This window comes from Exophiala viscosa (genome assembly GCF_022695815.1).
Source record: "Exophiala viscosa unplaced genomic scaffold EDD37scaffold_18, whole genome shotgun sequence".
Classification (NCBI taxonomy): domain Eukaryota; kingdom Fungi; phylum Ascomycota; class Eurotiomycetes; order Chaetothyriales; family Herpotrichiellaceae; genus Exophiala; species Exophiala viscosa.
The window spans coordinates 105,421-118,806 of NW_026944370.1; the positions used below are offsets into that span (position 1 = coordinate 105,421).

The 13,386-nt window shown below is 50.5% G+C and overlaps 4 protein-coding genes across 4 annotated transcripts; 2 read left to right on the forward strand and 2 right to left on the reverse strand.

Annotated features, from left to right (window-relative positions):
* Positions 1-1,404: 1,404 nt before the first annotated feature.
* On the forward strand, positions 1,405-3,337 carry EDD37DRAFT_215489 (uncharacterized protein). The gene has a single exon (XM_062810331.1). The coding sequence runs from the start codon at positions 1,536-1,538 to the stop codon at positions 3,111-3,113; it is 1,578 nt and encodes a 525-aa protein (XP_062665242.1). The 5' UTR covers positions 1,405-1,535; the 3' UTR covers positions 3,114-3,337.
* A 1,057-nt stretch (positions 3,338-4,394) lies between these two features.
* Positions 4,395-7,343, reverse strand: EDD37DRAFT_643604 (6-phosphofructokinase). The gene has a single exon (XM_062817438.1). The coding sequence runs from the start codon at positions 7,012-7,014 to the stop codon at positions 4,627-4,629; it is 2,388 nt and encodes a 795-aa protein (XP_062665243.1). The 5' UTR covers positions 7,015-7,343; the 3' UTR covers positions 4,395-4,626.
* Positions 7,344-7,719: 376 nt separating this feature from the next.
* Positions 7,720-9,662, forward strand: EDD37DRAFT_613961 (subunit 17 of mediator complex-domain-containing protein; the record flags this gene model as incomplete). The annotated part of the gene is made up of 2 exons (XM_062815495.1): positions 7,720-7,994; positions 8,042-9,662. 2 exons carry the CDS (start codon positions 7,720-7,722, stop codon positions 9,660-9,662), a joined length of 1,896 nt encoding a protein of 631 aa, XP_062665244.1.
* A 2,457-nt stretch (positions 9,663-12,119) lies between these two features.
* EDD37DRAFT_613962 (uncharacterized protein) lies at positions 12,120-12,962 on the reverse strand (the record flags this gene model as incomplete). Its single annotated transcript, XM_062815496.1, has 3 exons — positions 12,120-12,351; positions 12,441-12,495; positions 12,548-12,962. The coding sequence occupies 3 exons, from the start codon at positions 12,960-12,962 to the stop codon at positions 12,120-12,122; spliced, it is 702 nt and encodes a 233-aa protein (XP_062665245.1).
* Between the last annotated feature and the right edge of the window lie 424 nt (positions 12,963-13,386).

Here is a 13,386-nt window from a genome sequence, read left to right on the forward strand (position 1 = left end):
CCCCCATACGGTCGCTATTCACGAGGTCGATGGACAAGGCATTAATACCGACATCAGAAACATGGCAATGTATCCTCCCAGTTTCCTGAGTGGTGGAAACTCGAGGTTGCCGCGAAGTGCTTCTGTCTCGCAGCAAAACATGTCCGATCGGTCTGCATCACCTAATATGACCCCAGCTGAAACACCAAACCTGTCCGGCGCTCCGCCTACGCCTGCCCAAACTGGGAGGAGCGACCAAGTCTGGGCAAGTTTGGGACGGGTACTTGGACTTTCTTCCCTGATAGGGTCTGAGTCGGAAGAGGCCAATGATCACTATCGTACTACCAGTGTCAGCAGTTTACCGTCACTTCCCTCACCCGGTCTCGACGTTGCTCCCTTGCCGGCAAGGGTTGAAGGTCATTCTCTCGCGGAAGAAACTACGTCAGCACCAGATGAGCGACACTGTTGACCACACTTCGTGATCTAATGATCCAGAAGTTGTCACGTTTGGAGGAGGAAAGCCTGCTTCCAGAGAAAGGGGTACATTCTGACCTTGGAAGCCCGTCAGGCTCAAATGAGTATACCTATTCAATGTCTTTATGAAGTCTCTCCTGGACAGCGTTGTATGACTAGCGTTTCATCTCCAGGAGGCCCACTGGCATGAAGATATCGCGTTGAAGTTCGAGTCGTTGCCGTTAAGATCTGCAAGACTTCCAGGTTGCGAGGTAGACGTGGTTCCTGGCTATGTGTGCCACTGGGTTTTTTGGAGATCAGCTTGAAGGGGGTCTAAAGTTTGCGCTGGAATATTAGAAATCTCATTCGCTTCATGTATTGACTTGACTCCGCTGATAGCCTAAAACGGGCATTGGTATTGACGACTTATATGCTCTGTGATAACAAATTGCATAACCTTTTCAGTGCCGATATAACATCGCCGCCCATGATTAGGCTTGATGTGGTGCTGACTAAGACAAGGCTGAGAATGGGGAAGCCTCGTCGAGGTGCTTGCCCAGTTGATGAACATCACCAAAGCTCGCTGCTTTCCAGGGTCGCATCAACTCTTCTCCTAAACATAAGCTACCTTGTAAATGAGGCGTACTGGGAAGAGCAAATCGCGCTAGCCAGTTGATCAATGTCCAACACGTATGGGATGAATTTTGCTTCGTTTCGCAGAGAAAGAACATGTTTGACAGCGGGATTCACAGGTGATAGCGGAACATCAAAGCACTGCCACACCCATATCAAAAAACGATGCCGTACGATCAAGCATGTGCCTGCATCAACATGGAAATGAGCAATTGCTTGATCATTAGCAAGGAAAGTATGTGCTATCGCATGGAAACATCAGGCAAACTCACAATGAGTTACGAATGAAAGCAAAGGCAAACACAAACCTCCAGCAAGCATCAGACAAAGCATAAGTCAGCAGGATGAAGAGAAGGTATAAGACGTAGTCACCGCTAACTCCTTAGGGTCTCCATCACTCCATCATCCTTCACTCAGTCTACCTACTGTAAGTGTTCGCTCTTGGACACTTGGCTCATACATCGCTCAGAATGGGTGGCACCGTATTCGCCGAAGAGCTACACACGCCGCGCATGCCACCAAATATCTACCGCTACACTCTCAATCATGTCGAAACCCTTCTCAAACCATACTTTGCCAACACCGGACATGCCATAGAAGCACCAGCCAAGGCATCTCATGGGGACGTGGATATTCTGGTCGCAGCGCCTGTTGAGAGAGGACTGGAAGTGGAGTTTGATAAGAACGGCAAACCAGACTCCAATAAGGACAAGGAAATCGGAAACAGACTGCAGAGAATCATTGGCGCCGAGAAGTGGAAACACACCGACGGCTGCACGACTTTTCATCTTGCAGTGAAGTGGCCTGAGCCGGATGCTCTGGAGGATCAGGATGGGTTTAAAGACAAGCCAACTACAACGTCCGACCAAGCCGTACACAAGAAAATCGAAGCCAGCCACGTTCTACCTCTAAGATTCAAGCATGCTCATGCGGCAACGACCGAGACCAACACTGCATCGACTACCACTGCAACCGCGACCGACACCTACGCCAACGACAAACAAAAGTACATTCAAATCGATGTCCACATCGTTCCCGACCCCGAGCTCTTCCACTGGCATCTCTTCTTCCAAGCACATGGTGACCTATGGAACATGATTGGTGGCATCATCCGTCCCTTTGGCCTCACCTGCACGACTACCGGATTGTACCTACGCATCGCCGAGGTTGAAGCGCACAACAAGACCGAATCTCGCGTGCTGATGACCAACAACCCAGAAAGTGCCCTCAAATACCTCGGCCTACATCAAGAGCGATACTGCACGACCTTCAATACGTGGGACGCCATGATGGACTACATTACCACCTGCCGCTTCCACGACCCCGCCAGGGCCATCGACATGAAGAGCAAAGACCGCCAGCGCAGAGGCAGGAGGCCAGTGTACAGCTACTGGGTCAATTGGTACTTGCCGGCGCATCAAGACAATCAACCAGGCGAATCGGCAAGCATGACAAGAACACAGGTCGAGCAGGATGCCAAGGACTTCTTTGGGGCACAGTTTGCGACGGAGTTCGACAATCACAAAATCAAATGCGTGCGCGAAATCGAAACGCAGCGTTTATGGGCGGAGATTAGGAAATTGCCGATTGATGATCCGAAGGACAAGAACTGCCTGGTAGCCGGAATGAGGAGAGATTTTGTGGGTCCGATTGAGGATGTGCCGGAGAAGGATCAGGCTTTGGTGCGTGGTGTAAGAGAGGCATTTGCGGCGGGAATGTTTATGACGGTGCTGAGTTGGGCGAGGGAGAACTTCAGGGCGGTGGTTGCGCGGCAGAAAGGGTTTGCGAAAGATCATTTTATGGAGAGGCTGAAGGATCCGGGATTTGCGGCGAGGATGGACAAGGAGAAGAAGGAGCGGAAGACGAGGCAGCTGATGGAGAAGACGAGAGAGAGGGTTGAACATCAGGCGGTGCAAGAGCAGGTTCGAAGGTGGATCGAACATGGGGTGGGTCAAGAGATGGCTGAAGAGAGACTTCAACGTCAGGCAAATCAAGGTCAGTCTAGGGCTGTTCAAGGTGAAGGCCAGATTGTTCATGATCAAGCATGAGTTTCACATGACGGAAATGACTGAAGCTCAGCGCGGCGCTGGTGGACATGGGATGTTTGGGGTCAGGCGTTGAGCAGGACTGGCAGTTGGACAGTATGGCTCCTATGGTCCCTTTCGATCATCAGCACTGTCTTTGGGGTTTTCTTTTCTGTTCCTTTCGGGTCCTGTATTTCATTTCAATCGAATCTCATGAACTGATATCTCAATGCTCATTCTGTTGTATGGTATGGGTCTCGTAATATGTTCAAGTCTTTAGCCAGGCCCTTGACTCTCTCTCCAAAACGGCGACTGTGCCTGCCCCAAACCGCTCCGTATCGATGATGGTATCATTCTGTAAACCCCAAACGCCTCTTCCATATGCAGATAACCATGCCATGCCAGTTCAATCAGTGTGTGATTGAGCCGCGGTTTGACATCTCCCATGCGTAAAGGTGTAAAGGTGGTGGATTTAGGCCTTGCCCGTGAAGTCAACCTCATCCGGGTGAAGTCCACCATCAGCCGCTTTCTCGCATGTACAACTTCCCGCGCTGCGCTGTCCGCACGCACATGCTTCACCAGTCACTGTCGTGTTCTCGCTCTCGGCACGATCGCAGGTACATTGGCCGGCGGGACGGGCTCCTATAGGCGTAGCCGCATGTCAGTCATTGCACTCCACACAAAACAAATGACAAACACAACGCAGAGGACTTGGGGGAAGGTGAAGGGGACATTCGCAGGCTTGTGCAGAGTCACGCAGGATTAGGGATTCAAACTTACTGCATGAACATCTCGCTCCTTGCAACGTGTTCTCGGCTGCTTTCTTCTCGCACGAGCAGTTCAGCGCGGATTGCTTGCCGCAACTGCATGTGGCCTTTTGGGCGCAGACACAGGCATCGGAGCGCCCGCAGCAGGTTGTTGGTTTGACCATCTTTGCTTTTCTTGTAGGAGTTGGTTTGTGAGGATAGGAGCGTTTGGATACAAGTAGACAATGGAGATGTGAAAAAGACCTGTTGGCCGATGTTGTGTATTGTCCGGTTTGTTGAATAGTCTCAAGTGTACTTTTGGGCGCGGAGGGCTTTATGTACTTGATATGACGTCCCACCGAATCGGTTTGGAGCGGCGTTCACTGCCAATCCGAACACTGCTATTGGCGGACCTGGGAATACAGGTTCTTTTATGTGACCAATCAGAAGGAGGATATTGGTAAAGGTCGGCTTGAGGATATTCACTCAGTAAAGTCAGTACTCAGTCAATCCACTTTAATCCGTGAGTGAAAGACATCAGGTGAGTAGTAGACTGAGATCAACATAAAATGCATTTTCATTCGATGGATGGTATGCCAGAAGAAGCGTCGTCCACTCCTTGGTTCTTATTCTACGTCTGTTGTAAAATTCCGCATTCGGGCGAAGTCTTACTCGTGGGTATTGATGAAAAGGAGAGGTCTTGCTCCAACACTTGCAGCGCTTGCTTCCGTCTTGCCATCCCTTTCATTCCAGCAGCCCAAACGCCCGTAGTAAGCTTCTTGTTTTGTCTTTCATTGCTCTGATTTTGGCAACTTGGATCTAGAAATCTCCCCCGAAAGTGGTTTTCCACATTCCTCACAGCAGTCGCCTAGCCTTGGCCGGCCACTCAAGATGTCCACGATATCCTTCATGGGCATCCAGAATTCGTTCATGGGTCGACGGTCGGTCCAATCCGTTGCCTGGGACTCAAGTCCAGTCTCGCCACCCATAGGTGTGAAGACGACCTCGGAACCTTGTATTCCAATCACCGCCGCAGACATCGGATCGTCCGCAATGGCAGCCTTGGTCTTGCCGGCAAACCTGTCCTCAATGTGTTGAATACACTTGATGGCCATCCGAAGGGCTCTTATCCGATCCATAGGCGATGGTTTGCCTCCTTGTTGATAGTGTCCCGGATTTGCTGAGCGCGACTCAAACCGACCTCGGGCTTCTTCTTTGATCATGTCGGCAATAATCTCCGTCGTGTATGTCGTGCTGGCTTTTTCATTTCGAAGTATAATCTTTCCTGCTCGAGATGCTCCTTGATCATTGGCAAAGTTCTCTCGCAGGAACTCAATATCCCGAGCAATCATGTGAATGTTGATGCCCTCCTCGGGAATGTAGACTGCAAGTGCACCGACTGACAAACCAGCCATGGTAGCCAGATATCCGGACCGACCACCTTGAGTTTCGATGACAAATACTCGTCTTCTGGATGAGGAGGCCGACTGTCTGATTGCATCGCAGAAGCTGATCAAGGTATTGAGGCAGGTATCGCTTCCAAGTGAGTATTCCGTGCCGGGAACATTGTTCGATACTGTCGCCGGCAGCACAATCAGTGGGATCTTGAAGGCTGGGTATTCTGCACGGGCTTTTCTCAGCTCGCTGGCGGCCGTAAAAGCCTCGAAACCTCCAATCAACAACATGGCGTCGAACTTGTACAACTCGAAACACTCGGCTGTTTTCTTAAAGTCTGCGCTGGGAAGTCCTCGATTCGTGCCAATTTCAGATCCACCCTCGTTGACCCATGGATCGACATCAATCCACTTAGCCTCGCGCACAGCACCTATTGGTTTGTCATCATGATGACGCTGCAAGCCGGGAAAACCGTTGTGAATTGCGATTGGAGTGTGGCCTCTGGTCAGACAATAAGCCACAGCAGCCCGGGTTGCGGGGTTCATGCCACCGCAAGGGGCGCCGACGTGAACAATGGCGATGCGCATCGTCTTGTTATCCGGCAGACGTAGCTTCGGATGGTCGGTAGACGTGGTAATTATGTAGCTGTTGTAGTATTCCTTAAATTCCACATCTCGCAACCGCATAGCCTTGTCAAAGTCTTTGGCCGCTATAGCAGCGTTAACTGCTTTCGTCATCGCCACAGCCTCCATCAGATCGGATCTCTCGATCTTGTTCTCACGAATGGTGATGACCGGTGTGGGTGTCTCAGGTGTGGCTTCGAGAATTGCATTGACAGCCTCAACCCCTTGTAGGGTGGACAGCCAGCGGTCATAGAAGCAGGCCTGTCCTCCTCGCTGAGTATGTCCGAGGACTGTCACCCTAGTGTCCAGATTGAGTTTGTTCGTCAAGAGATCTTTGACCTGGTTTGCGGTAATCTTCTTCAGATTCTCGTCGTGTGCTCCTTCGGCAATGATGACAATCGATCTCCTCTTGCCTCGTGACCTGTGTTTCTTGATGATGTCGCACATTTGGTCTTCCCAATCTGCTCGAGGAGGCTTTTCAGGAATGAAAACAAAGTCCGCCCCAGTAGCTATGGAAGCCATCAAGGCCAACCAGCCGCAATGTCGACCCATGACCTCAACCACAAAGCCTCTTTGGTGAGATGCGGCGGTATCAAAAACGTCGTCGACAGCGGAACAGATTCGATCGAGGGAGGAGTAACAACCGATGGTGGCATCGGTGCCTGACATGTCATTATCTATGGAGCCGACCAGTCCGACAATGTTGAGATGTTTGTAGGGGTCAATTTGTTCTTGTGTCAGCTCTCCAGTCTCGACCAACTCATTGATCAGGCCAGGCCACTCTGCTCTGAATTTGTCGGCACCCGTCAAACTGCCGTCACCACCACAGATGACTAGTGCATCGATACCTCGTAGGATCATGTTCTTTGCTGCTTTCAACCTGCCCCATCTCTCCATAAACGGCATACATCTTGCTGTGCCGATCAGTGTCCCACCTCGTGACTGCCATCCTCTCACATCTTCCCACTTCATCTCTTTGATCAGGTCCCCGCCGTTTACGAGTCCCTCGTAGCCTTCGAAGATGGCATAGGCCTCACAGCCCATGTGAATAGACATGCGGACGACGGCGCGGACAGCTCCATTCATGCCAGGAGAGTCACCTCCACTAGTCATGACGCCAATCCGGCGTCTCTTCGCAGGAGTCACGGCTTCCCCCGCCATGGTGTCGAACGTGTGTTAGAGTCCGGGATGGATTCGTGGTGGGACAGGAATACGAGGCGGGGTTGTTTCGATACAGGGAGGGAGGTGCAGTGGAAGAGGAGAACCAAGAATCGAAGGAAGGAATGAAACTTTTACTCAGATGAGGCTCAAGAAGAAGAAAGCTCACAAGAGGACATTTTCAGGTCAGGCTGCAAGCAGAAGAGAAGCAGATAAAGCTCAATGTTTTTTCGCGATACGATAGGTAAAGCAAAGAATTTTGTCATACCTTTCTTTCGGCGTGTTGAAGGTGCAGAGGACGAGTACCCCACGTCATTTAGCTTGGGCGATCGGTCTCCGTAATTCTAAGCTCCATTTTAGCTAAACAAAAGAAAGAAAAGGCCACTAGGCGCCCAGAGTGCCTGCTTACGCGCACGGCCTAGGCTAGGGCTTGGCTACTTGCTAACTCTCCAACGGAATTTACCTTGGCCCAAAGCACGTGAAGATTTTCAGCGCAACCAACTCATACCTTCTCCGGAGCCCTTTCATCGCGGTCCCATCAGGACGGGACAAGTCGTCTATGGTAGCCTTCAAATACGCCGCCTAATTGTCCACAGATACGCGAGAACGACGTGGTTGATTGGAGATGGTCTCGTGCCACATTATAAAGGCCGGTTCGGAGTCGGATTCGTATCAACAAAAGAGGTGATTCTTTCAGCAGTTCGAGGCATGGCTCAAACAAACGCCGTCACTCTCGTAGTCCCTCTGGAATCATGTTCTCGATCAGAAGATCTCCAGTCTCAAATTCGACGCGTCATTGCCCAAAAAGGCCACTTTCGCCATGTTGCTGAAGAGGCTCTCCGAGCCGAGATCCACGGCAAGGCTCCGGCCGTAGCAAAGGGAGCGATTTCGGAAAATGAGCCCCATGGTGATGAGGATCATACTCCTCAGAAGCGTCAAGAGCGTTTGTGGAAACGAAGAGAAGAGATGATTGAACGACTGAGGTGAGTAGGTCTTCAGTCGTGCCTGCTGCTAGACTGACCTCGGGTAGTTATGCCCAAAATGAAATCCTGTGTGCCTTGGATTTTGTCTCGCTACTCATATCAAAACAATGGGTCCCAGCTCAAGGTTCCATGTCACCAGCGCTCAAGGAAGCAGTTCCGGTGGGCACACTCTCTGGACACACTCTAAAGAACAAAACACTTCCTGCTTCCTCAAGGCGGCTGCTGGCCTCTCTGTCGCGAGGCTGGAGATCGGACAGCTTTCGATCTGCCTCAGAGAAGCTATCCGCCGCATCAAGCCGACTGCGCAACGATGCCGAACGTGGATCAGAGTATTGGGCTCAGGTAGCCAATCTTACAACAAATGGATGGGCAGTTTCAAGACTCCCTCGTGACCGCAAAGCCATCGGAGTACATTTCGGCTTTGCTGAGTCTGCACCGCAGTTTCGCGACCGAGGATTTGCGCTGCTGCGCCAGTCTGACGACGGGAGCGTTTACCTAGACAGGCCGTCTCATCTCAGAGGGCGCAAGGCGCTAGGCGTGTCGGTCATCCGCGACAACACCAAAACGGGCTATTTTCATTTCCGAACAGCGACAAAAGGCCAAGCAGAAGATGTCAATCAGCAACTGAGAGATATGCGAGATTCTCTGTTTGAGGAAGAACTGTTCTACGAGGTCTGTCGAGAGGCACGTGTAGCGGCCAACCAAGGAATTCACAGTCGTGCCGAGGCGGTCGAGATCGACGTGGGCGGCGACTACCAACTCTCGCTCGCATATGAGCCAGAGCAGGATATTGCCATTCCTACAAATGCTGAAGATGACTTGATTGCTGAGTTTGTCGCAGTGTCTCTGCGGCTGGGACTCAATACCGTTCACGAAGAGAACCTGATGCAGAGGTCGCAGAAACCTCCGCCCACGGCACAGAGACCACGACTCACTACCGAACATGCCATAGTACGGCCGGTACTGGCACATTTGAGACACAAGGCAGAAGCTACTGCGTTCTGGAACAGCTGCCAAGCGGTACTTCGTCCATTCAAGCAAGCTGGCGTCCCAGTCACAATCGAATTTGAAAAGTCAAGCACCACAGTGTTTGAATCACTGAAGACATGGGCGCCGGAGAGAGTCCTTTCCCATGTCATGCTCCCTGCGAGGACGGGCTTCAAAGTCAACCTATCAGAAGGGAAAAGCTTCGAAATCGGGCTGGCGACGTTTCTGGGACCTTCTCTTTTTGGATCACGCTATGAATCTACTCCGGTCGATTTTGGATTCTGCAAAATTCCAACTCTAAGGCAAGAGACCAGGGATGCTGCAATCTCATCGTTGCGCCACATGTTGACGCTGGGCCTCGTTGCGCATATTCAAGAAGCTCTGATGACGCAGGGCATGGCCGCCATGCCTCATTCAGAGGTCAGATATAACGGGTGGGCAGTGACACAACCTCATAATGGCGAACTGAGTCTGTATGACACAGGCCAGGTCCTCAGAACTCTACAGATTGCTGTGCAGGCCGAATGTATTGTTCTCAAGGTGAAAAATGTCGTCGACACAACAGCGATGGAATATGATGTATGGACGTGGAGCTTTCGAGGCTGCACAAAGGCCAATGGGATGGGAGTTGATAGAGAGAGCGGGTCTTTTGATCAAGTTGTCCTCAGAGTACTGGAGTAGTTGCTATTCGCTCGAAAGGATTTGCCATCCTACCTACAGAGCGCGAACAAGGTGCTTGGCCGCCGCAATCAGCTGCAACATTTGCATTCCCGGATCAAAAAATGCTGTGACCAAGCACGGTCACGGCTTTGCAAACGGGTGCCTAATAGAATGGCTGCGGCGGGCGACCACTGTTCGCGGGTCCGAGGAACACTGCCCGGTTTGCAGACAGGTTGTGAAAAGGAAGGAAAATCCGGAATGTTTACCTCGAGCCCGACAGTAGGATCTCTGCTGTACTTGAGGATGAGAGGGGCACCGGTTGGCTGTGGGTGTATATGAACACGTGTATATTGAACAACCTTAGCCATCGTCGCGAATGCATTGAGAGAACCTTGACCACATATCTCGGACGAAGAATAGGCCATTCCTGAAATCGAAACGCATATGCAGGGCTAAGTTGGGAGCTATTGCGGTTCCAGCCTCACCGGACATTTATTCCTCACATCGGCAGTCTTCGCCTTCACAAAGGCGGACACGGCCACTACACATCCAGTACTCAGAGCTAGACCTCACATTCGAAAAGGACCGGCGTCCTGGCATCAGAGGCCTTGCAAAGATAGCTTTTTTGTATTTGCCAGGACGATACCTGTCCGGACTCCGGGAGTATGCTCCCTTAAGCTGTCTGTCTGCTCTGGGTACCAGAGAATCGTCCAATGACCTTGTGCCAGGGGAAGAGGGCGCCTGCTAGGTCATGGCCAGTATGAAGGATGCTATTTTGAGCCATGGTGGCGACGTCCTTCGGGGATCGGAGTCCTACATCGTCCTGGAGTAAGTCTTGAATCTCTCGAGACGCCGTCTGAGACGCTGCTCCTGTGAGGCAGATACACCACTGTGAGGTATCCCTCATACTGGAGCCGAAGCCTCAGAGGAGTCGTCCGCCTTCTGCTGAAGACGACCGTTACAGATTATGGCCCCGATGCGCCGGCAACTCTAAGAATGGAATTAATGATTCTAGCGAAAGTATGCCGCTTTGAGGGAGGGAGAGGAGCATAGTCGTATGATGTTCAGCTCTCCATGAAAGCCAAGACGTCAAACTTACTAGTACAATACCAAGTACAAAAGAGCTCTTTGCACAGCCATGAATGGACGAGATGCCCAGAAGTAGGATGTTATATTCGGTCTCGCTTATTTGGTTTCAGTGGAGTGATGGCAGTAAAGTGCTTTTCATGGAGACCATCTCCGAAATGGTGGTTCAATCGGTTCCTTGAATGTTCAATACTACCACAAGGGCAAGAGGATTTCGCAGTCGTGGGACAAATCAGCATCGATACTTTTGGTTGGAGGACTCTGGCTTGGATACATCCTTAGTAGTACTAAATGGAATTCCTAAGACAGTAATACCTAAGACTGTTAGGCGATTTCTGACTGCCGGAATCGTTTCCCATATTCTGGACTCAGACGAAGTATATCTGCGGCACTGAGAACAGATCCTTGTCGACCATTGAGATCTGAACTCCACTGGACACGAGTGTTCGTCTTAGCAATCGAAACATCATGGTAAACAACACTAGGGCAGTACCTCTTGAATGAGGCATAGAGTTCTGTGATCTCGAAATTACGGAACAGAAGAACGATTCGCTGATGTTGGTGACAAGACATTCAGCCGCCCTTTTTCGGCAACTCTAAGTCGAATACCAATTCTGTAGGACTCCCATAGACTTCACAGTATCGCAAAATGTGTCGCGAAGAATGTGTGTAATAGGTTTGGGATATCGGATGCGGAGGAAAAATCACGAAACCGCTCGATTAATCGTCTATGTGAACGAAACTACGAAGCACAGTATTTATCCAAAACTTGCCAATCTATATAGTTTGCGTTCTACAGTGCCATTTCAACTTAATATTGATAGCAAAGGAAAGGTCGAAACTCAAGGACATTAAAGGTCAGTCAACGGAGTTTACTACGCGTACCGCTTTGTGATCGACTCTTGGGATTGGTCTGTGGACGCATGGATATCGAGGGTGCAGACATGTTTTTCTTACATTTAGCTAGTCAGTTTCTCTGGGTTGGATGTGGAAAACTGCACGAATTGCTTGATTCAAACACTTGAATCAACCCTATATGGCCTTGAGTACACACGTGGTTCAAGTGCGCCTAGAGCAAGATGCTGAGTAAGTCGATAGTCTAGCTCATACTTATGACCGTCAATCTGTATCTTACGATCGACCTTAATGAAATGAGACAGTAGCGGCACGAAAACAGAGTAAAGGCTCGACAGCTTGACAGCTTGACAATAGAGTTAAGCCCCCCCTCGTCCTGCGTTTGAGCTTTGCTATGCTCTCATTCACAGCAGCAATGTATCCTCATAATTTAATAGCCTCTCACCTTCGCATAACTTTCCTTTATTGCGACTCTGTTTCGTAACTGCTGATTCGCAAATTTGACCAGCTAGTTTGTATCTTGCGGCTTCTTTTCTCCTACGCTGCATCCTGCCACGCTCCGTTCGGGGCCTGTGGCTGCCACGTCATGTTGATCGGTGTACCACAAGGGTCGTGCAAGAATGGCAGACCCTGTCCACCACCCGTATAGCCAGTCGAGCATGTCCCACAATTGACCACGTCGTGACAGTTGTTACCATACTTATCGGTGAGCTTTGCGTACCGCTTTCTTGCGCCTTTACGGTGACGCATTTTGATACACCATGTCACGCTGAAGGGGGTAAAGGACTATCAGCTTAAATTCGGTCACATTAATGAACTTAGGGAGGTCAAGGGTGTACTGACAATCCAATAACACACATGCAGCAGCTGGTACCACCAGCACCTAGGCCCCATTTACCGGCTGTTGTTTCGTCTTGGAAGTTCGTCAGCGACTTCTGCTGCGGGATGGGGGAGAAAGTACTTACACCAGGGCTTAGGCACGGTAGTTGGTGTTGGAGGGTCTTCAGTAGGCTGGATGGTAGGCGTTGGCGTTGACACGATAGGCGTGCTGTAGGTGGAATCGGTTGTGGGTGCGCTAGGGTACGACTTATCGGAGTACTGCGAAGAGTCGTGAGGGTATCCGGATTGCGTAGAGGAAGCGGAATAGGACGATGATGTAGTTCCCGGTGCTGTCTGATATTCATAAGATGAGGTAGCTGTGGTAGCGGGGTCATAGTAGAGCGAAGTCGTGGTTCCCCGTGTTGTCTGATATTCATAAGATAAGGCAGCTGTGGTAGCTGGATCATAGTAGAGAGAAGTTGTGGTATACTGAGACAAGGCGCATGCAAAGTACAGAAACAAAAAAAACATAGTTGGGGCTCCGTGGGCACTAACAATCATCTTGTATAGGGTCAAGGAGAATGAGAGCATTGGGGAGAAAAACTACCTGAAGCAACAATACTTATATTCACAATTGATGGGGGTTGTTGGCCTATTGAGTGTCGGTGTTGAGTATTCCCGCCAACCTACGGCGGATACAGGGGGGCCATCCAGTACAGCGCATCGAGCTCGTACAGAATCTTATCTGTCATAGAGCTTCCGGAACAAGGCGCAGTGCTCGTGCATTGCTTCATGCCTTCGTGACCAACTGCTCAGGCAGTGTTCTACTTGTAGCACTCATCAGGTCCTGAGAATGATCGTGTGCCTCTCAATTGTCGTATAGGTGTCCACTTTTGTATTTAGCATGATTTCGGACTTTGTAAAGGCAAGTAGGATGTCGAAAGGTCTTCCATTGTTGAAACTTTCTCAAGTAGTGTGTCTCGGG

Bases quoted from the DNA above. Each gene is read 5' to 3' on its own strand.
- EDD37DRAFT_215489 (XM_062810331.1), top strand. From the start codon at position 1,536: ATGGGTGGCACCGTATTCGCCGAAGAGCTACACACGCCGCGCATGCCA.
- EDD37DRAFT_643604 (XM_062817438.1), bottom strand. From the start codon at position 7,014: ATGGCGGGGGAAGCCGTGACTCCTGCGAAGAGACGCCGGATTGGCGTC.